Raw genomic sequence first — 24515 nt, forward strand, 5'->3', positions numbered from 1 at the left:
TTCCTAGATTAACAGAGGAGGAAATAAATTGCTTAAATAGTCCCATTTCAGAAAAAGAAATAGAACAAGCTATTAATCAACTCCCCAGGAAAAAATCCCCTGGACCAGATGGATTTACATGTGAATTCTACCAAACATTTAAAGAACAATTAGCCCCAATGCTATATAAACTATTTGAAAAAATAGGGGATGAAGGAGTCCTACCAAACGCCTTTTATGACACAGACATGGTACTGATACCTAAACCAGGTCGATTGAAAACTGAGAAAAAAAATTATAGACCAATTTCCTTAATGAATATTAATGCTAAAATCTTAAATAAGATATTAGCAAAAAGACTTCAGAAAATTATCCCCAGGATAATACACTATGATCAAGTAGGATTCATACCAGCAATGCAGGGCTGGTTTAATATTAGGAAAACTATTAGTATAATTGACCATATTAATAATCAAATTAATAAGAACCATATGATCATCTCAATAGATGCAGAAAAAGCATTTGACAAAATCCAACATCCATTCCTACTAAAAACTCTTGAGAGTATAGGAATAAATGGACTATTCCTTAGAATAATCAGGAGCATATATTTAAGACCGTCAGTAAGCATAATATGCAATAGAAATAAACTGCAACCTTTCCCAGTAAGATCAGGAGTGAAACAAGGTTGCCCACTATCACCATTACTATTCAATATAGTACTAGAAACGCTAGCCTCGGCAATAAGAGTCGAGAAAGAGATTCAAGGAATTAAGAGTAGGAAATGAGGAAATCAAACTATCACTCTTTGCAGATGACATAATGGTATACTTAGAGAACCCCAAAGACTCTGCTAAAAAGCTATTAGAAATAATTCAGAATTTTAGCAAAGTGGCAAGATACAAAATAAATCCACATAAAGCCTCAGCATTTTTATATATCACCAACAAAATGCAACAGCAAGAGATACAAAGAGAAATTCCATTCCAAACAAATGTTGAGAGTATAAAGTATTTGGGAATCCATCTACCAAAGAATAGTCAGGAATTACATGAGAAAAATTACAAAACACTTGCCACAAAAATAAAGTCAGATTTAAATAATTGGAAAGACATTCAGTGCTCTTGGATAGGCCGAGCGAATATAATAAAGATGACAATACTCCCCAAACTAATCTATTTATTTAGTGCTATACCAATCAGACTCCCAAAAAACTATTTCAATGACCTAGAAAAAATAACAACAAAATTCATATGGAAGAATAAAAGGTCGAGAATTGCAAGGGAACTAATGGAAAAAAAAAACTCAGAGGAAGGTGGTCTAAGTGTACCTGATCTAAAGCTATATTATATAGCAGCAGTCACCAAAACCATTTGGTACTGGCTAAGAAATAGACCAGTAGATCAGTGGAACAGATTAGATACAAAGGACAAAAAAGGGTACATCTATAGCAATCTAATCTTTGACAAACCCAAAGATACCAACATTAGGGACAAAAATTCATTATTCGGAAGAAACTGTTGGGAAAACTGGAAATTAGTATGGCAGAAATTAGATATGGATCCACACTTAACACCATATACCAAGATAAGATCAAAATGGGTCCATGATTTAGGCATAAAGAATGAGATCATAAATAGATTAGAGGAACAGGGAATAGTCTACCTATGAAACCTGTGGAGGAGGAAGGAATTTATGACCAGAGGAGAACTAGAGATCATTATTGATCACAAAATAGAAGATTTTGATTACATCAAACTAAAAAGTTTCTGTACAAACAATAGTAATGCAAATAAGATTAGAAGGGAAGTAACAAATTGGGAAAATATTTTTAAAAGTAAAGGTTCTGACAAGGGTCTCATTTCCAAAATATATAGAGAACTGACCCTGATTTATAGGAAACCAAACCATTCTCCAATTGATAAATGGTCAAAGGATATGAACAGACAATTCTCAGATGAAGAAATTGAAACTATATCCACTCATATGAAAGAGTGTTCCAAATCACTACTGATCAGAGAAATGCAAATTAAGACAACTCTGAGATACCACTACACACCTGTCAGATTGGCTAAGATGACAGGAACAAATAATGATGAATGTTGGAGGGGATGTGGGAAAACTGGGACACTGATACATTGCTGGTGGAGTTGTGAAAGAATCCAGCCATTCTGGAGAGCAATCTGGAATTATGCCCAAAAAGTTATCAAACTGTGCATACCCTTTGACCCAGCAGCGCTACTACTGGGCTTATATCCCAAAGAAATACGAGCAGAAAGAGACATATATGTGCCAAAATGTTTGTGGCAGCTCTTTTTGTTGTAGCTAGAAACTGGAAGATGAATGGATGTCCATCAGTTGGAGAACGGTTGGGTAAATTGTGGTATATGAAGGTTATGGAATATTATTGCTCTGTAAGAAATGACCAGCAGGAGGAATACAGAGAGGCCTGGAGAGACTTAAATCAACTGTTGCTGAGTGAAATGAGCAGAACCAGAAGATCACTATACACTTCAACAACAATACTGTATGAGGATGTATTCTGATGGAAGTGGAAATCTTCAACATAAAGAAGAGCCAACTCACTTCCAGTTAATCAATAATGGACAGAAATAACTACACCCAGAGAAGGAACACTGGGAAGTGAATGTAAATTGTTAGCACTACTGTCTATCTACCCAGGTTACTTATACCTTTCGGAAGCTAATACTTATTGTGCAACAAGAAAATGGTATTTACACACATGTATTGTATCTAGGTTATATTGTAACACGTGTAAAATGTATGGGATTGCCTGTCATTGGGGGGAGGGAGTAGAGGGAGGGAGGTGATAATTTGGAAAAATGAATTTAAAAAAAAAGGAATATAGAGTATAATCATTGCCCTAGTGGAAGTCATTTTAGAAAACTATTGAAAGAAATTGAAAGATTAGATCAATACCTACTCAGAATGCACATTAGAAAACTTCAACAACGTATCATCTATTTAAAATCAACAAAAGAGAAACATGTAGAATAGAATCCTAAAAATAAAAATTTGACAGAGATTTTTGATGCCCTTAAAATCTTGCAAATAAAAGCCAAAAAATTAGGGGGAAATAAAAGTAAACCAAAATAAAACAACAAATCAAAGAACAAAAAAATTAGACACATTTTTTTTTCAAGACTATACTTTAGACTCTAGCAAAGAAATTAGAGGAAGAATTCTTAAAAACTGAGAATGTGTAAAATTTCTGTTTATTTCTATGGCTTAAAAAAGTCCAACATGATTAAAATGAAAATTGGATCAAATAGCTAAACAGAGCTTGTGTACCATTAGTATAATGAACAATCTAATGATTACATCTAGGCAAATTATAAACTAGATTCTTTACAAAACTAGAAAGTGTTAGGGCAGTCATAATCCATAATTATTGGTTCAAATGTTTTAACAGATTTCCATGAACAAAAAACTTGAATAATTTTCACTCTGATGCAAGACTGAACCTGAACCTTTCTTTCTTAACAAGCCATTTTGTTGCCCAAAGATAAGAACATCAGTGACCACTCCAAATATAGGTCAATTATACATTTATTTAATGAAAACACTTCGTATATCACTCAAAAGATCCATGAACACTTATAGGAAAACAATGTATAGGCTGAAGAGTAAAAAGGATATCCCCAAAAGTCCAAGAGATGTGAAGAGCAGATCATTATCTATTGAGTGATTTTTAAATAAGCCACACATAAGAGCTGTATGTAACACTTATATTGACTTTATTGAATGTCACAAAGTTTTTGACTCAGATCCTTACTCCTACCTTAGTCATGGACTGCAAATATGCAGAATAAATATAATTACAATGAGAACACTTGAGTATTTGATGTTCAATTGTCATATGGTATTGGAAGGTGTTTCAGCTCTTTGTAATGGTTATCTAATCTTAAACTTAATATGTTGTGAACAAAACTGATCATGTTTCAAGACAAAGAAGTTATATGAAAACATTGCATTAAGCATAGGATGTATATGGATGACAAGTTATATGAATCCATTGAAAAGCATAATAAATAGCTACTTCATCTTTTGGATTTTTCTTCATCAATATAAAAAATGTCATTTCTATTCAATAAATGTAAGATTCTTAATGTTTATCAAAAAGGAATGCAAATTTAAGGCTTTGAGCATTAAGCACTTATCTGAGCCCTATCAAGAATTATTACAAAATATATGTGTACTATAATTTACATATATAGTTTATTACAAATGTTCTAAAATTTTCTAAAAGACATTTTTCCTTTTTAGTTCAACCTCTGATTTCATTAGATAGAGGAACACCAATAGTGAATATGTCAGTCTTTCTTGTTTGACAGCACAGAAAGAAAGGTTAAGTAATTTGTTCAGACTCACATAGCCTATTTTTATCAAAGATAGGACTTGAACCCAGGTTTTTTCTGATGGCTAGACCAGTTCTCCATTTATCCATAATGCCATAGTTACCATATGTAAAACTTTTCAACTAGACAGTTTTCTTTGGCTCATCTTTTGTATATCTTGATCGTAGATAATGAACATTGAAAAAAGATAGAATTGAGGAAGACCCTACCTTCTTTTTAGTTCCATAGAACATTTTAATTGTCCTGTACTTGTTTGGAAATGTTTGTGACATTCAGAATAAGCTTCTTGAGTCTTTTTTTTTCTTTTTTTTATTATTATATATTTTTATAATATTATCCCTTGTATTCATTTTTCCAAATTATCCCCCCCCTCCTTCTACTCCCTCCCCCCGATGACAGGCAGTCCCATACATTTTACATGTGTTACAATATAACCTAGATACAATACATGTGTGTAAATACCATTTTCTTGTTACACAATAAGTATTAGATTCCGAAGGTATAAGTAACCTGGGTAGATAGACAGCAGTGCTAACAATTTACATTCACTTCCCAGTGTTCCTTCTCTGGGTGTAGCTACCTCTGTCCATCATTGATCAACTAGGAGTGAGTTGGATCTTCTTTATGTTGAAGATTTCCACTTCCATCAGAATACATCCTCATACAGTATTGTTGTTGAAGTGTACAGTGATCTTCTGGTTCTGCTCATTTCACTCAGCATCAGTTGATTTAAGTCTCTCCAGGCCTCTCTGTATTCCTCCTGCTGGTCATTTCTTACAGAGCAATAATATTCCATAACCTTCATATACCATAATTTACCCAACCGTTCTCCAACTGATGGACATCCATTCATCTTCCAGTTTCTAGCTACAACAAAAAGAGCTGCCACAAACATTTTGGCACATATATGTCTCTTTCTGCTCGTATTTCTTTGGGATATAAGCCCAGTAGTAGCGCTGCTGGGTCAAAGGGTATGCACAGTTTGATAACTTTTTGGGCATAATTCCAGATTGCTCTCCAGAATGGCTGGATTCTTTCACAACTCCACCAGCAATGTATCAGTGTCCCAGTTTTCCCACATCCCCTCCAACATTCATCATTATTTGTTCCTGTCATCTTAGCCAATCTGACAGGTGTGTAGTGGTATCTCAGAGTTGTCTTAATTTGCATTTCTCTGATCAGTAGTGATTTGGAACACTCTTTCATATGAGTGGATATAGTTTCAATTTCTTCATCTGAGAATTGTCTGTTCATATCCTTTGACCATTTATCAATTGGAGAATGGTTTGGTTTCCTATAAATCAGGGTCAGTTCTCTATATATTTTGGAAATGAGACCTTTGTCAGAACCTTTACTTTTAAAAATATTTTCCCAATTTGTTACTTCCCTTCTAATCTTATTTGCATTACTATTGTTTGTACAGAAACTTTTTAGTTTGATGTAATCAAAATCTTCTATTTTGTGATCAATAATGATCTCTAGTTCTCCTCTGGTCATAAATTCCTTCCTCCTCCACAGGTTTCATAGGTAGACTATTCCCTGTTCCTCTAATCTATTTATGATCTCATTCTTTATGCCTAAATCATGGACCCATTTTGATCTTATCTTGGTATATGGTGTTAAGTGTGGATCCATATCTAATTTCTGCCATACTAATTTCCAGTTTTCCCAACAGTTTCTTCCGAATAATGAATTTTTGTCCCTAATGTTGGTATCTTTGGGTTTGTCAAAGATTAGATTGCTATAGATGTACCCTTTTTTGTCCTTTGTATCTAATCTGTTCCACTGATCTACCGGTCTATTTCTTAGCCAATACCAAATGGTTTTGGTGACTGCTGCTATATAATATAGCTTTAGATCAGGTACACTTAGACCACCTTCCTCTGAGTTTTTTTTTCCATTAGTTCCCTTGCAATTCTCGACCTTTTATTCTTCCATATGAATTTTGTTGTTATTTTTTCTAGGTCATTGAAATAGTTTTTTGGGAGTCTGATTGGTATAGCACTAAATAAATAGATTAGTTTGGGGAGCATTGTCATCTTTATTATATTCGCTCGGCCTATCCAAGAGCACTGAATGTCTTTCCAATTATTTAAATCTGACTTTATTTTTGTGGCAAGTGTTTTGTAATTTTTCTCATGTAATTCCTGACTATTCTTTGGTAGATGGATTCCCAAATACTTTATACTCTCAACATTTGTTTTGGAATGGAATTTCTCTTTGTATCTCTTGCTGTTGCATTTTGTTGGTGATATATAAAAATGCTGAGGCTTTATGTGGATTTATTTTGTATCCTGCCACTTTGCTAAAATTCTGAATTATTTCTAATAGCTTTTTAGCAGAGTCTTTGGGGTTCTCTAAGTATACCATCATGTCATCTGCAAAGAGTGATAGTTTGATTTCCTCATTTCCTACTCTTAATTCCTTGAATCTCTTTCTCGACTCTTATTGCCGAGGCTAGCGTTTCTAGTACTATATTGAATAGTAATGGTGATAGTGGGCAACCTTGTTTCACTCCTGATCTTACTGGGAAAGGTTGCAGTTTATTTCTATTGCATATTATGCTGACTGACGGTCTTAAATATATGCTCCTGATTATTCTAAGGAATAGTCCATTTATTCCTATACTCTCAAGAGTTTTTAGTAGGAATGGATGTTGGATTTTGTCAAATGCTTTTTCTGCATCTATTGAGATGATCATATGGTTCTTATTAATTTGATTATTAATATGGTCAATTATATTAATAGTTTTCCTAATATTAAACCAGCCCTGCATTCCTGGAATAAATCCTACTTGATCATAGTGTATTATCCTGGAGATGATTTTCTGAAGTCTTTTTGCTAATATCTTATTTAAGATTTTAGCATCAATATTCATTAAGGAGATTGGTCTATAATTTTCTTTCTCAGTTTTCGATCTACCTGGTTTAGGTATCAGTACCATGTCTGTGTCATAAAAGGAGTTTGGTAGGACTCCTTCATCCCCTATTTTTTCAAATAATTTATATAACATTGGGGCTAATTGTTCTTTAAATGTTTGGTAGAATTCACATGTGAATCCATCTGGTCCTGGGGATTTTTTCCTGGGGAGTTGATTAATAGCTTGTTCTATTTCTTTTTCTGAAATGGGACTATTTAAGCAATTTATTTCCTCCTCTGTTAATCTAGGAAACCTATATTTTTGGAGGAAGTCATCCATTTCACTTAAGTTGTCAAATTTATTGGCATAAAGTTGGGCAAAGTAACTCCTTATTATTTTTCTAATTTCCTCTTCATTGATGGAAAGATCCCCCTTTTCATTTGTAAGACTATCAATTTGATTTTCCTCTTTCTTTTTTTCTGATCAGATTTACCAAAGGTTTATCTATTTTATTGGCTTTGTCATAAAACCAACTCTTGGTTTTATTTATTAATTCAATAGTTTTTTTACTTTCAATATTATTGATTTCTCCTTTTAATTTTTGTATTTCAAGTTTAATTTTTGGTTGGGGGTTTTTAATTTGGTCTTTTTCTAGCTTTTTAAGTTGCAGGCCCAATTAGTTAATTTTCTCTTTCTCTATTTTCTTCAAATAAGCCTCTAAAGATATAAAATTTCCCCTTATTACTGCTTTAGCTGCATCCCACAGATTTTGCTATGATGTCTCATCATTGTCATTATCTTGGGTGAAATTGTTAATTGTTTCTATAATTTGCTGTTTCACCCAGTCATTCTTTAAGATGAGATTGTTCATTTTCCAATTACTTTTTGGTCTATTTACCCCTAACTTTTTACTGAATGTAGCTTTTATTGCATTGTGATCTGAGAAGAAGGCATTTATTATTTCTGCCTTCCTACATTTAATTTTGAGATCTTTATGTCCTAATATATGGTCTATTTTTGTATAGGATCCATGAACTGCTGAGAAGAAAGTATATTCCTTTCTATTGCCATTCAGTTTTCTCCAAAGGTCTATCATACCTAGGTTTTCTTATGTTCTATTTACTTTTTTAATTTCTTATTTGTTTTGTGGTTTGATTTGTCTAAATCTGAGAGTGCAAGGTTGAGATCTCCCACTATTATAGTTTTACTGTCTATTTCTTCTTGCAATTCTCTTAACTTTTCCTTTAGAACGTTAGATGCTATACCACTAGGTGCATATATGTTTAGTATTGATATGGCTTCATTATTTATGCTACCTTTCAGCAGGATATAGTTTCCTTCCTTATCTTTTTTAACTAGATCAACTTCTGCTTTTGCTTGATCTGAGATAAGGATAACTACCCCTGCTTTTTTGGATTTACCTGAAGCATAATAGGCTCTGTTCCAACCTTTTACCTTTACTCTGTATGTATCTCCCTGCTTTAAGTGTGTTTCCTACAGACAACATATTGTAGGGTTCTGATTTTTGATCCAATCTGCTATCCGTCTCCGTTTGATGGGAGCATTCATCCCATTCACATTTACAGTTAAAATTACTAATTCTGTATTTCCTGCCATCATATTATCCCCAGATTATGATTTTTCCCTTGACCCCCCTGATCCCCCTCCCCGATATTTAATTTATAGACCCCCCTTGTGACGTGCAGCCCTCCCTTTTTTAGTATCCCTCCCTCCTCCCTCCAAGTCCCTTCCCTTATTCTTCTTTTTCTTTTCCCTTTTCCTCTCCCCCCTTTTAATGAGGTAAGAGAAAATTCTCTGAAAAACAAATATGTCAATTATTTACTCTTTGAGCCTCTTCTGATGAGAGTAAAATTCACACAATGATTCTCCCCCTCACTAAATTCCCTCAGATATGGTGTATTTTCTATGCCTCTTCCTGGGATGTAGTTTCCCTCTTTTTATCACTCCTTCCCCTTTTTTCTGAGACGACCTCCTTCCCTTTACTACACCCCCCTTTTTTTCTTTTATATCAGTAAAATCAAATTATCCATGAGTACTTTTTATATACCCACAACAGAGTTACAGTTGTCAAGGGTTCTGTATACCTTTTTCTGTTTCTCTTCAGTCTTGTGGATGTAGATCAAATTTTTTGTTTAAGTCTGGTTTTTTTCTTAGAAACATATAGAATTCCTCTATTTCATTGAATGACCATCTTCTTCCATGGAAAAAGATGCTAAACTTAGCTGGGTAGTTCATTCTTGGTTGCAGTCCTTGATCTTTTGCCTTACGGAATATCAGGTTCCAGGCCCTTCTATCTTTTAATGTGGAGGCAGCAAGATCTTGAGTGACCCTTATTGTGGCACCTTGGTATTTAAATTGTTTTTTTCTAGCTGCTTGCAAGGTTTTCTCCTTAGTGTGGTAATTCTGCAGCTTAGCCACAATATTCCAGGGTGTTCTTTTTTTAGGGTCTATTTCAGAAGGAGTTCGATGAATTCTTTCCACATCTACTTTCCCTTCTGTTTCTATTATCTCTGGACAATTCTCTTTGATAATTTCCTGTAAAATAGAATCAAGGCTCTTTTTTTGGTCATAGTTTTCGGGAAGTCCAATGCTCCGCAGATTATCTCTCCTAGATCTATTTTCCAGGTCTATAGATTTTCCCAGTAAGTATTTGACGTTGTTCTCCAGCTTCTCATTTTTTTTGTTTTGTTTGACTGATTCTTGGGTTCTCTGTGAATCATTCATTTCTATTTGTTCCATCCTGACTTTTAAGGAGTTATTTTCTTCTTTCACAGTTTTTAGTTCTTTTTGTAAATGCCCAATTTTGTTTTTAAATGAATTATTTTGCTCTATTGAATTTTTTTCCATTTCCCTAATATTTTTTTTGAGAATTATTTTCTTTTTCCAATTCAGAAATTCTATTTTCTTGAGACTTTTTTATCTTTTCCAATTCAGAAATCCTACTTTCCTGTGATTTTTTAACCTTTTCTCATTCACAGATTTTGTTTCCCTGCATCTCCTGTGAATTCTTTATTTTTTCCAACTCCAATTTCAGGACGTTATTATTCTCTATCATAGCTTCCCTTTCCTTTCCCCATTTTTCTTCAAACTCTTTTAACTTTTTAATAGTCTCTTCTAGGAGAGAGTTATGTGATGGGGGGCAGGAATCATTCCCCTTTAGGTTGTTATCTGCTGACTCTCTGCTATTAACTTTCTCAGGGTTGGATACCCGCTCTTTCTCTGTGTAGAAGGAATCTATGGTTTTTCTGGGCTTTTTGCTCATACTTGAAAAATCTTTTGGGGTCTGTCCCTGGGGTAGGAAATTATTTATTTATTTCTTTACCAGCTTCCTCCCAGACCGGATGGATGCAGGGGCCCCTGTGCCTGAGCTAAGAGAGAGCTCTGGGAGAGAGTTCCCCACCCCCTCCCTGGAAGTGCCTCAGAGGTGATCAGCACTGCTGTGCCCCGAGGGCGCTGAACAGTAAAGGCAGCACAAAGCCCAGCCTATGCATCCCGGTGGGGCGTGGATGTCTGCAGCAGGTGACGTGAAAAGCCCCTGCACTCAAACTGGAAGTGTCTGCCAGAAACCGCGGTCCCGAGTTCAAAGGTTCCGCTTCTCTGGGACTTCTGGAGCTGAGTTCCACACCCTCCAGCTGAGCTAGGCAGTGTGTGTTGCCTTGGGCCGTATCTGCCCACTTCTCAATCTCTTACCTAGTCTCAGGTGGGAGCTAGGGGCCACACCCCCCAGTTCCGAGATCTGCTGAGTCACCCCCAGGATCCAGGAAGATCTATTCTATCTTTGAATTTTTAAAGTAGTTTAGATTTCTCTTCTGAACTGCTGTATTATAAGCAGAGAAGAGCTAACAGCCTGTGCCAGATTTCTTTATCTCAGTGGCTTCTCTGATCCCAGAGCCCCTCCCAGCGCAATCGGCGCAATATGCTAGCACCCAGCCGTCTGTGCTGGCCTCTCTTCTTCCTCCCCTGGGAACTGACCTTTTCTGTTGAAACTCCAGATTCTCTTCAGCTGGTAAGTTGTGCTTCCAGTCCTTGTGGTATCTATCAGTCCAGCGCTATTTCTGAGGCTGATTTATCTAATTAGGTTGTGAGGGAGTAAGGACATTCACAGAGTCGTGTGTTTCTTCTCCGCCATCTTGGCTCTGCCCCCTTCGCTTCTTGAGTTTTAAGATTAAGAATAGAGATTAAAAAATGCTGCCTTCCTGTACTACTGCTGCACATTTCCCATAAACTTCCTTTTAATTAAATGGAAAATTTCAAAGTCAGATCAGCAGGTTATACTCTAGGCACAGACTGAAACTTGATAAAAGGGCGTGAACATTCACGTGGAGTTTTTGTCTAGCCCTGGTAACCAATTCATCTTGAAATCAATCTTTCTTATTATTACTAGAAATCCATTTTGTGTTGCATATATCATCAGTGAGCACCAAGCTGGGTTATATAATTTGGGCCTCATATATAGGTTTTATAGGTTCTCAGAGAATGTGCATGGTAATTTTTTTTTTTTTTTTTTTTTTTTTTTTTTGTGGGGAGAGGGAAGAGAAGTGGCAGTAGGAGGTATATTCTGGTAATATTGGGAAAAACGTATGTGCCTTTGAAACTTTTAACAGTACTATATTTGAAAAAAAAATCTGTATTTCAACTAAAGGGGTACAAAGACATCTGAAAGTGGTGTGATTCAAGAACTTAAATATAATCTTGGCTAGAATAGTCAAAAAGGTATGCATATGTTTGTATGTAAATAGATGTGTGTATATTTATATCTGTATCTATATGAATATATAGATATAGATATGTATTAGTGGCATAGTGGATAAAGACCTGGCCTGGAGTTAAGAAGGTTCATCTTCATGGTTCAAATCTAGCGTCAGACACTTACTAACCTTAGGCAAGCCACTTAATTGTTTGACTCAGTTTCCTCATCTATAAGATGAGCTGGAGAAGGAAATGGCAAACTCTATTATCTTTGTCAAGAAAACTCCAAATGGAGTCATGAAGAGTTGGTCATGATTAAAACAAATGAGCAACAATTAGATAAGTAAAGGTTATTTTTGTGTTAGTGAAAGGTTTTGTTTTTGTTTTTTTTGGCCTGATTAAAAACCATTGTTCTTTAATTAAAAGTTAAAATTTCATTTTATGGACCTATAATATGAGTTTCAAGAAAGATTAATTTTTGGTCAGTTATAGAATAGATAATTCAGCAACTTTTCTGTTCACTTAGCCTTTGATTTGATTAGTCATTTGGGATCCTAATTTTGCCTCTGATTCTTATGAAGGTATTTACACAAGTATTAGAGAAAGATAGGTACCCATTTCTAAGCTTAGCAAAGTGGATCATGGTAAACGAATTCTCTCTTTTTTGCCAAAACTTCTCTCCCTTAAAGGGAATTTGCATAACTTGTCACTGATTCAATATGGGAGCACTGACAGAATGGTGAGAGGATTATCTCCTGTCAGATACCTGTCCTAAAAGCCTCTTAAACATAGCTTATGTTTTCTTCCCAATGCCTAAGATGACCTTCTCCTTTTTCACTATTAAATTTCTACTGTGTCCTTTAGAGTCCAATTTAAATGCCACCTTTTCCATGATGCCTTTCTGAATCTCCTACACCTCAGTTAGTTCCTACACTTAGTTTCCCATGGCATTTGTGTTTTCCTTTTGTACTTACTCTGTTATTTGTATTACAATCATTTGCATGTCCATTATATCCCTCATACTTAAATAAGTGTCTCCTTTGGCTCTTAGCACAGTGCTCTGCATACTGACTATGTTTAATAAATGTTTGTTGAATTAAGTTCAAAAGTATGAGCAAGGTTGGAGTACTACCTTTTTTAGCCTGTTTTTTTTTTTTTTTTTTTTTTTTTTTTTTGGCCTGAGGTCAAGGCATGGTCAGTTCTATCTCTCTTTTTTTTTTTTTTTTCTTTTTTTTTTTTCTGAGGCTGGGGTTAAGTGACTTGCCCAGGGCCACACTCGGGTCCTCCTGAATTTAGGGCTGGTACTCTATCCACTGCGCCACCTAGCTGCCCCAGTCAGTTCTATCTTGTAGTGTCAGCTTACAACAACATTTTATGGCTTAAGTCTTTTGCACCCTCAACTCTTAGGCTGTGGGGCTATAGGAAGATCTTCAGTGGTGTATAAACTGGTGCTTTATTTTCATTTCTGCCACCAAATCTTTGATAAAAAAATTGGAGGAAAAAGAAGAACATAAAGAATGAGGGAAAAGAATTATAACTTTATTTTATTTTTGTTTTTTAAGAATGATAACTTTAAGACAAAATAAAACAAAATTGCTGTTTTTTTCCTCTTTTTGGGGTTACTTATTAAGAGTTAAGTAGCTTTAGAAATCATGATGTGGCTTTTCTTATTCCAGATTATTGTTTTACCTTGAAATACTCAATTCTTTCCTACCCCAGAGTTATTCTTCACAATTTTCCTTCTTTTATGACCTTCATGATTTTAATTTCCCTTTCTTCTGCATAATTATAGCTCACATTTCTATAATATACGGTTTCCCTCCTTCTCTCCCTTCCCCTCTCCTCTCTCTTTCCCTCTCTTTTCCTTTTTTTCTTACCTCCCTCTCTCCCTCCTCTCCTTTCCTTCCTTCCTTCCTTCCTTCCTTCCTTCCTTCCTTCCTTCCTTCCTTCCTTCCTTCCTTCCTTCCTTCCTTCCTTCCTTCCTTCCTTCCTTCCTTCCTTCCTTCCTTCCTTCCTTCCTTCCTTCCTTTCTTCCTTCCTTCCTTCCTTCCTCCCTTCCTTCCTTCCTCCCTTCCTCCCTTCCTCCCTTCCTCCCTTCCTCCCTTCCATCCTTCTTTCCTTTCCTTTCTCCCTCCCTCCCTCCCTCCCTTCCTCCCTCCTTCCCTCCCTCCCTTGCTATCTTAACACTTTACTTGGCATATACAAGCTTAATAAATGTATTTTCATTTGATGAAGAAATTCTGTTAATGCTGATAGGTATATTTTGTGCAGTTTTTGTTCTCGGAGAGTTATCTAGATCACTGAGAAGTTAAGTTTCTTATCTGGGGTTCCTCTTAGTCTGTAGGCCTAAATGATTTGACTTGGAGACAGGTCTTTGTGGCTCCAGATCTGGGTTGCTATCCAATAAGCCCTACACTTCCATGGATACTTAAAAAGTTTTCTTCACTTCCCACAATGGGTTTGTGATGATTGCAGTATCGCTTACTTAAGTTAGGTTCTGGTGTTTTGGTTTGGGTGTACAAAACCTGCACTTGGATTTGATTCAGTGTTATCTATTGCATTATTTTCTTTCATTGGATCACAATAAAGAAAGATCTGTTTCTTTCATTGTACCCCTAAAATCAATGATGCAGACATTTTACCTATATTTTTTAAAAACATGAATTATGCTGTCCAGATGAAGAGTCGAAATCTTATTATGCCGTGGGGGTGGGGGTGGGGGAGACCAGAAGGGGGAATTTGGAAATCTGGTGAATTAAGAAGGACATAAAAAATTGATAAAGATAGGACTGTCTGTTTTTATATTCTGCCACATAACATGGGTTTAAATGAATTTGCCTATAATTTGTCTTCAAATACTGACATTTAACTCTTAGGCTGTATAATTGAACTGGCTTTTTCAAGAGTAAAATTCATACCCTGTGTCCAGGCTAATATGTTCACCTTCTATAAACATTACTGCCTATGGTTACAGCTGGAATAAAAAATTCCTTTTATATACATCATAGCTGGCAGAGGCTCCTGAGACCACCACAAATCATTCCAGGCTTTTGGAGCTTACTGACAAAATGCACAAAAATGTAAAACCAGGCTGGTCTAAGATAGATTGACTCTGGAAACCTATTAACTTATTTAGACCATTGTTTATACTGTTATTTTTTGTAAGATGCTGAGTAAAGTATTCCACAAGCTCTCCTTATTAATTTAGTTTCCAAGCTTAGTAACCTGACCCCTTATCAAAAGCAGTTTCTTTCCTACAAGCCATTTCTGACTTTTTTTTTTTTTTTTTTTTTTTTTTTTTTAAGGATGATAATAGGAATAATGAAGCAGTCAGTTATTTATGCAGTCATGATTGGCAAAAGTGATTAGAACACGAACCTGCCCAGAAGCAATGATTAGGTCATGAAAATGTTAAGGAATACTGAAACCAGGCACTATATTTGACATTTAAGAAATACTATTCCAACCCTTAATCACGACAACTTGTTTTTAAGGTATTTATATAGGATAATACCTTTGGACAATGAGCCATGTATTAGCTGGCATAATTAAATATAAGGGGGAAATTCAGAAATCATGTGCTGTAAGACAAGGGACTAGGGAAGAAATGACTACAGTGCCAGGTGCCAGGTGAAGAACAGATTTCTTTCCTGGTCACAAAATGCTGCCTCCCACAGATATGATTTTGGTGGCTGGGTATTCTTACAGCTCTATTTATTGAACATCTTCCAAGTTTCAAGGGACCAGGGAGTTGTGTGGGGGGGGAATGGTCATTATTTCTTTCTTTCTTTATTTATTTTGGGTTTATAACGGAATACAAAGATCTGAGTGGGAACCTAGACAATCAGCTCTCTCTAGCTCCTGGTTTAAAAATGAAATGTTGCCTTGATTGGCTTTTACAATTAAATTATAAGCTCCCTCTTTTTTGTTTATGTTTTCTTAAAATAAAATGTAAATTCTTTAAGAATAAAGACTTTTATTTTAGTATTTTTTAAAAAATGTCCAATTCCTAACATAGTTCCTGGTATATAATATCAAAATGATCAATAAATATTTGTTGAATTGCAGTTTTATAGTTTGTAACTTATGAAGTAAATATAACCAACAACCTTTACTCCTTCGTTAGTTCTAGTTATTTTTAGTTTTGTATATTTGATAATTAGGGGAAAATGTCTTTTTGAATTGGATAGCTTTGCTCAATTCATTGTCATTACCAAGTCAAATACTAAAAGAAAGCCTAGGAAAGGCTGGAAACAGATGAAGATGACCTTAATATTAGGCCAAAATTTTGATATTTTGGTAAAATTTTGTATTTATTAGAAAGATTTGGAAAAAAATTAAATATTCACTTCAAAGAACAATTCTTAAATATTAAAGCACTGTACTTGACACTGAAAATAGACACAAGATTAAAAAAAATGACATGGTCTTTCTCTGAAGAACATATACGGGTAGAGATACACCACATATACAGATTTAAAAATCCAAAGTAATTTCTGGAAAGGGAGGAGTTCCTAACAGCTGAGGTAGATTAGAATGACTTTTTGCAGTTAACATTTGATACCTGAACTTCACCTTAAATTAATCTAGGATAGGCATTCTTAATATACAGTGCTTGTTTGTAACATCTGATAATTATGTTTAATATGTTTATTCATATAGCATTACTAAATTAAGGTCAAAGGTAAGTATATCCAAAAATAAAGAAAATACATTTGTTATATGTCAGATATAAAATTTATATTAATATATCCATATGAACTCTAGTGGTAGAAGCTCTTTTCTAGAAAATAATCTGGAGGGGAGATTTGGAAGTTTATTTTTTTTCCTTAACTTGTCATCTCACCCTTGCAGCAACAGTATAGAGAGTGCCAGGAACTTCTGAGTCTTTATCAGAAATACCTTTCTGAACAGCAAGAGAAGCTCAGTCTGTCCCTTTCAGAGGTTGGCACTGCTAAAGTGAAGGAGCAGCAACAGGTAAGCAAGAATGTTTCACCTTCCATTTTTTTGACCCTGATGATAAGATCAGCAAGGTGCTTTGCAGTGTAGAAGTATTATTCTAAGTTGTTTTAGTTAGTGCTTTTACCTTCCACTTTCCCCCTCTTCTTCCTCTCTCTCCTTTCCTTTTCCCTCTGCAAAATAAACACTTAGAGCTCTGACCTTTTAGTAACAAGTAATCCCATCCTAGACCCGTGATCTTGTTTGAGTGAAACTTGGGAAACTGCCTCCAAATAATACTATATTGGTAATTTCTTCAAATTAACAGTTCTTTTTGCAGTTATAAGTCTGAGAGAGTTACCCAGGCCACAATGTTTTGCCCTTGGTTATACTCATAATGGTTGAAGACAGAGCTTGAATCCATGTCTTCTGCTGTGTCCCCCATGTGGACATACTGTTTCTCTAAAATTTTTATAATGAACATGAAATATAAATATGAAAATGAACTAAAATAGAAACTGTTGGGTTTTAAAAATTTCATTGTGAGTTCATATTGATTAATATTTTAAAGTATATATTTATATATTAAAGTTTTTTTAATTGATGACATGTTATGACAGGAATAATGTACTAGTTTTCTCTTTGAATGGATATACTTTTTTAAAGGTCAGACTAAAGCACAGCTACTTTACTGATATAGTCCACCTCTTTAAAATGCTATATTTCAAATGGGAAATGTGCTTTCCTTAATTTTCAAGGGAGGTGCTACTTTTTCTGGGGTGTGAGAATTGAGTCTAAATTCCTTTATTAAATCTTCTTTCTACCTTGCTACATGAAAATCAGTGTCACCATAAAAGGGATGGAAACAGTTCTCAAATAACCTTGTTTTTGTCACGTCTGGAATAGTTTGCCCTTGTCAGCCATATTGAATAAGGTAGTTATTTAGACAAGTTATTTCTGGTCAAACTTCTCAGGGATGCTAGAGGAAGATCTGAGAGGAATTCCTATTCATGATTCCTCCTCCTCCCTCCTCCCTCTTCCCTCTTCCCTCTTCCCTCCTCCCTTCCCATCCCCCCCCTTCCTGACCATATTTCCCTAAGACTATAATCACAGGTCTGAAGAGGTATGAAGTAGAGATTTAGGGCCTATTCCAGATAGGAGCTTTTCCAGGAATGTTGTGGAATGTAGTGGCACTAAATGGTCACTAGGGGGCGCCAAAGACATCTACATAAGGCAGTCTAACCCATTTTTTTCCTCTTGTTTTTGATTGGAGAGCACGAAGTCACCATTGTGTGACAGTAGTCTGTATTTAAGCTAGTAATTTCTTGGCAAATTTGACAAGAGACTGATTTATAGTTGATAATAATGCCTCAAAATGCTCTTAATCCCTTTCTATCTCTGCTTCTTGTTCCCCACCTCCCCATAATCAACAAATTGGGAGAAGTTGGGCGTCAGAGAGAAGTGAGAGGGGAAAAGAGATAGTCAGTCACTGTCCTAGTAGTGTGATAATGTTGGCATTTCGTGGGCCAGTGACAGTGAAGCCACATGCATGGAAAAGACATATTAAAAAAGAGGAATGCCTTTGAGTTTAGGGAACCTCTGGTTAGTGTGCTTCTTCCTGAAGTCAAGGATCGAGGTCCTCCTACAGCAGTTAGAGGTGGCTGAGCCCATATTTGCATCCTTGCTGACTTAGAAGGAATTGCCAAAAGCATTTGCTCTCCTGGCTTAGCCTTTATGAGTCCCAGAGAGATCTCTGAAACACTGGCATAAGCAAAGTCTTACAGTCTCTGAGTTGTCACTTTGAGTATTTAAGATAAGAAGTCCTGCTCTTAGATAGGGTTTGAAGGATTCACACTCATTCTTAGCTGCTTTGGAAATGAAGTTGAAAGTTAAAGTACTTTGTCATTCAAAGACAACTGACTCACTTGCCTCCTAGAAGCAGGCAGAGACAAGACAATTGCTTCCTTTGGTGGCTTGGTCACAAGAATTTCCAGATTAATTCCAGCTTAGAGCATAGCTGTATTATCATTATTTCCACTTTTGTCAAAAAGTCTTTCTGAACTGCAATGAGGAGGACTTCTTTTCTTTCTCCATGAAAAAAGGTGAACCTAACATGTTCTCATTTTTGGCACAGAGGTCATTCTGAAGATTCTGAACCTATGATAAGAGCTTCTCTTCCAAGAAAGCTATTTTTTGGAGGAAAGCATCAACAAAGATAAAAAGCCTGGCTTTTCCAGACCTTTGCTTCCAAAAGGTGACAGCCAACCTTATCTTTTGTCTCCAAATGAAAAACATAGACTTTGAATTGATTGAATCAGAGGTTTTTAGTTGGGGAAAGAATTCTGAGCTGTTGGCTCTCCTGAGGACTAGCCTTTGTTCAGATAAATGTAAAATTTCATCAGTTTCCTAAACAAGGTAGTTGCCCTTTTAAAAATAATTTTAAAAAACACCTAATTTCCATATTTTGAGGTGATGGTAGCTGTTGATTGTTCATGAAGCATTCGTTTGACTTTGAAGGACTTGTTTATTTTTTTCTGCCTAAAGTTGGTTGCCATCTGGTTCAGATTAGGTTTGTGTATAGGTTGTTTCATATTCATATTTCACCCACAATTCACTAGCAGTGCTCTGACTTGTGATTTTGATTCTTTGTGGGATATATATCATATTTGTTTCTATTTCTTTCATTTTCAATAAAAGGAAACCTTCCTAGGGGAGTTTTTAATCTCAAAATTTCCTTAAATTCCTTTCATCATTTTTCATCTTATTTTTAGATCTCACCTGTAATCATCACCTTCTCCCTGTACCCTTTCCAACCCTCACCATCACCCCCCACCTTGGTAAATAATTCTTGGATTTACTCTATTATTTCTTTACTTTGGCAGAGTTTTATACTTTAGATTTTAGAAAAGTCCTTTTTATCTATTTATCCAAACTAGCAGTTTTAGAAATCTGATTGTTACCCACAAAACATTTGACATGCAATCCAAATATCATTAATTTAGTCTCATAACAGTCTTGTGAGTTATGTTTTAAGTTTCTTATCTTCATTTTATAGATGAAGAAACTGAGATTTAGAAAAGTATATGACTTGCTCTTGGCCATATAGCCAGAAAAAGTCCAAGGTGGTCTTTGAACCTAGATCTTCCACCCTTTTAAGTTTAGTACTCTCTTTAGTATCTGTCATTCTGTCTCTGTTGACTAGAAGAATTGGTTCGCACTGATGTTTTGGCATCCTAAAGTCTTGAGTGTTTTCCCCATGTAACTCAGGAAATTTAAAATTCTCTATTGTTTCATTGGCAAAGCCACCTTCTTTTTGAAAAATTTGTGATATTCCTTCCACACTTAGCCAAGGGAGGGCAGGGGGGAGGGCTTGGAGAGAATAGTTTCTCTGTTACTGAAAAAATGACATGCATGACAGGCTTAGATTTTACTATTCTTTTCTGTCTCTAACTGTAATCCAACTTTCAGGTTGTTATAAACTGTATAATGTCACCTCTTGGTAACTTCTTTGCTTGCTTATGTTGAAAGATAGACTAAAAGCATTTTCTCTAGATCCCTTTGTCTTCTGTGAGGAAGTGGAGGTTGTGGACTATGGTAGAGAGCACTATTTATTGCTTCATAAGCATTTTCCAGAAAGGAATATGGCCTTTGGTGTGGTAGCAGTCTATCCATGGAGTACTTCCATTTTATTATTTGATCTTTGTTATACATTTTTGTAAAATTTTGGACAAAAGTTCTTTTTGCTGTGTATACTTTTTTCCCCCTTTGTTAAGAATAATATCTTAATTGCCAGGTCATTTGAATCCTTTCAGAGTCAGAGGCATAATTTTTTACTGTTATGTGGTAGTTATAGCCATGTGGAATATTGAATTTCAGAACCACCTCCTACTCCTTATTGTTTCCATGGATATCTTAAACTAGTCTTCTTCTTCAAGCAGTCTAGAGATATGGTTGTGAAGCTTCTTGTTTTTATTTTTATTGTGAAGGCATTTAACATTGAGCTGGCTGGCTGGTGTAGATAGAAAGATTGCATTAAATCAATGCTTCTGCCCTGCAAAACTGTACTGAGGACCAGTAAAAAATATAAACTCTTTATCATTGACTGTTGCACCATCTGCAGCTTAACTTTGTAGCCTTTCATTAACTGTCTGAGAACTTTTAGGTGAGAAGAGGGAACTTGGTAGTAGGAGGCCCAAAATACAGAAATTAATAATCATTTTGTTAAAAAGAATTTTTAAGAACTTAGGGTAGGGGGCAGCTAGGTAGCACAGTAGATAGAGCACCAGCCCTGAAATCAGGAGGACCTGAATTCAAATGTTCAAACACTTAATACTTCCTAGCTGTGTGACCCTGGAGCAAGTCACTTAACCCCAATTGCCTCAGCAAGAAAAACAAAACAAAACAAAACAAAACTTCTGTAACATCAATTTTGTAATCAATAAAAAAATTAACTACAGAAAGCTGCGGGTTCATGGATTGATGTTGGAGAAACAATAAAACAGGTGATCCCTAAGTATCTTCCGGTTTTAAGGTTCTCTTAAATCTGTAGACAAATGACAATTTGTGCTTAATAAATCAAAGATAATCATTGACAGTATAGAATTTTTAAAATAGCTTAATTCTACAGTCTTAGAAATAATATTAACTACTCTTTAGCTTCTAAATCATCCATTTTAATGATACATTTGCTTCCACATCAATATCTTTCAATCTCTGTGTTTGCCACTTTTACTCCTAGTTATTAATTCTAGGTAACCTTAAATATTCTCATCCTTCTAACCTTTGACAACCACAGGGAGGGACTCTTTCTTATTCATTGCTGACAAAATTCTTGCTTGTGTCCTCCTTAATAAGCTGATTCTTCAACTGGAAGATATCTAATTGAGAAGTCAGTGTGACTTCAGAAAGAGCCCAGCAATGCTGCTTGACAGACTTGAAAAGAAATGCCAGAAGCAGAACAGAAGTCTGTACACAACATTCTTTGATTTGATCAAGGCCTTTGATACTGTCAATCATGACAGTTTGTGGAAAATTATGGCGGAATTTTGGTTGCCTAAAAAGTTAATCAATTTTATATGCCATTTCCATGATAGCATACTTGTATGGCTTCTGAATAATGGTTGATGCTTTGGTACTTTCTCTGTGTCTAATAGAGTGAAGCAAGATTGTATGCTTGCTCCTGTGGCAGTAGTGTGATGTTTTCATCAATGTTGTCAAGATGCCTTCACTGAGGACAAAAATGTCATCAAGGTTAGATACTGCACTGACAGTAAATTATATAACATGAAAAGGCTGCAAGCCAAGACTAAAGTGGAGGGAAATTTGCTGCATGATTTTTTGTTTGTTTGTTTGTTTGTTTGCAGATAATTGTGCCCTCAATGCAGCCTCTGAGAGTGAGATGCAATAAAGTATGAATTTATTCTCCACTCTTTGTTCTCATTTTGGGCTAACAATTAACACCAAGAAAAATACAAATTCTTCACCAGTGAACACCATACAATTTATTCATGGAATACAGTGATTAAAGCTAGCGGAGAAATATCGAATGCCTTTGGTAAATTCACTTAATCCTGTCATTTTACTTTCCAGGGATGTACACATTGATGATGAGATTGATCTATGCATTGCCAGACCTAACTTATAGTTTCAACTAGGAAAAATGTGGGAGAGAAAAAATATTAGACTGCCTATCAGACTAAAAGTTGACAGAGTCATTGTGCTAACTTCTTTGTTGCATTCCTGTAAAACCTGAATAATATAGCAGTACCATGCCAGGAAACTGAGTCGCTTCCATTTGAATGGTCTCAGGAAGCTTCTGAAGATCACCTGGTAAGATAAGGTAATTGAGTTAAACTTCCAAATTTAACTTTTTAAGTTAAACTGCCAAGCATTCCAACTCTACTGCAGTAAATGGGCTCTGATGGGCTAGCCATGATGCCAAATATGTTTGTCTATAAGACTGTTTTGCAGAGAACTCTCACAAGGTAAGTGATCATATGAAGATCAGAATAATCAATACACAGACTCTCAGGATCTCTCTGAAGAACTTTGAAATCGATTATGAGACATAGGAGATACTAGCAAAGGACCATCCAACATGATATGCCCACATCAAAGAAGGCATTGTGCTCAATGAGTGAAATGGAATTGCAGTACCTCAAAAGAAAAGTGAGATGTGCAAATTTAGAGTCATCTTCATTCCAAATGTTCTTGTGAACTCTTGTGCTTAACCGGTGATAGGGACTTCTAAGCTCATGCTGGTGTGATCAGCTCTAGTCAGACACATTTACTTTGACTCCAACATATTGATGTCATTCTGGTCCTCTTCAAGAACAAAATAAAATAGCCATATCCAGTTTTGAGGCTCTCTTAAGTCTACACATAACAATTTGTGGTTATTTTTTTAAAAAATCATTTAATTCTGTAATCTTAATAGTTAGCCTAATGGTTGACAAAACTGACAAATCATATTAGCTTGTCTTTGTTTCTTTTTCTTTCTTTCTTTCTTTTTTTTTTCTTTTTCTTTTCTTTTTTCTTTCTTTCTTTTTTTTTTTTTTTTTTTTTGCTGAGGCAATTGGGATTAAGTGACTTGCCCAGGGTCACACAGCTAGAAAGTGTTAAATTTCTAAGGTCATATTTGAACTCGGGTCTTCCTGTCTTCAGAGCTGGTGCTTTATCCACTGCACCACCTAGCTGCCTCCAGCTTCTCTTTATTTCAAAAAATCATACATTTAAAATGAATACATTTGCCTCCTTCTACCCTTGAATCTCTCACTCCCTTTATGTTTTGTCATCCTTTAACTCCTAATGATTAATTCTAGGTAATGATCACCATCCTCAACCTTTTATTCTTGTCAAAGGCTTCTGAGTTTTTCTTTGGAAAATCACACAAGGAATTGATGTTCTCTCATTTCAACTGGCTCCTTATTGCTTTACCACAATTATTTTATTCATATTTTATTAACTTCCTCTATGTTAACCCAACTTGACCACCCCTAAATCTTTTCCATTTTGCTTCCCTTTCACAACAACTGACCTTATTTCTGACTTTAGTGACAATATCATGGTCATCTAATGTGAATTTCTTCAGTACTCTACATAGCAAAACATTTCTATGTTACCCCTTCCTCTACTTATGGATTTGTAAATTGTTAGAGCTGGAGAAGACCTCAAAATATATCTGATCCAACTCCTTACTTTTTCAGATAAGGAAACTGTGAGCCTCAGACTAGTTATTCAAGCTCACCTAGTCAATTGGGCCATACCTAGAATTGATCTCAAGTTTCCTGATCTCTTGGCTAGGATTTTAGTCACCATCTCATGCTTTCTTACTATCTTAGGGAAAGAAAATCTAACAAAATATTTAACATTTAACAATTTAACAAAACAATTTGATAAACATTTATTCATTGCCTCCTCTGTAGTCATTTAGCCTCCCTTGGATACTGGGGAGACAAAACTAAAATAATACACAGACTCTACCATGAAGGGATTTATAGTCTAATTGGAAGAAGAGCTAGGTTGGAGGGTCAAGAAGTGAGAACATTAACTCAAATAACTATGAAAACAAGGATGCACATGTTAAGTGCTAAAAGGAGAGATAAAGAAGGTGTTTTGTTAGAAATCTGAATTCATTTGAATCCAAAAGA

General features: G+C 35.4%; 1 protein-coding gene across 7 annotated transcripts in view; it reads left to right on the forward strand.

Annotated features, from left to right (window-relative positions):
* The window catches only part of KIAA1328 (KIAA1328 ortholog), a 525281-nt gene that overhangs the window by 198335 nt on the left and 302431 nt on the right, over positions 1-24515 (forward strand). For all 7 annotated transcript variants that reach the window (XR_012484390.1, XR_012484391.1, XM_074279230.1 and 4 more), the window contains one exon: positions 16775-16905. Coding sequence is in view for 5 of the 7 variants with exons in the window: in XM_074279230.1 (XP_074135331.1) it covers positions 16775-16905 (131 nt within the window). In the remaining 2 variants the exon portion in view is untranslated. The remainder of the gene's footprint in view (positions 1-16774; positions 16906-24515) is intronic.

Source organism: Sminthopsis crassicaudata, chromosome 1, assembly GCF_048593235.1.
Source record: "Sminthopsis crassicaudata isolate SCR6 chromosome 1, ASM4859323v1, whole genome shotgun sequence".
NCBI classification, from domain to species: Eukaryota; Metazoa; Chordata; class Mammalia; order Dasyuromorphia; family Dasyuridae; genus Sminthopsis; species Sminthopsis crassicaudata.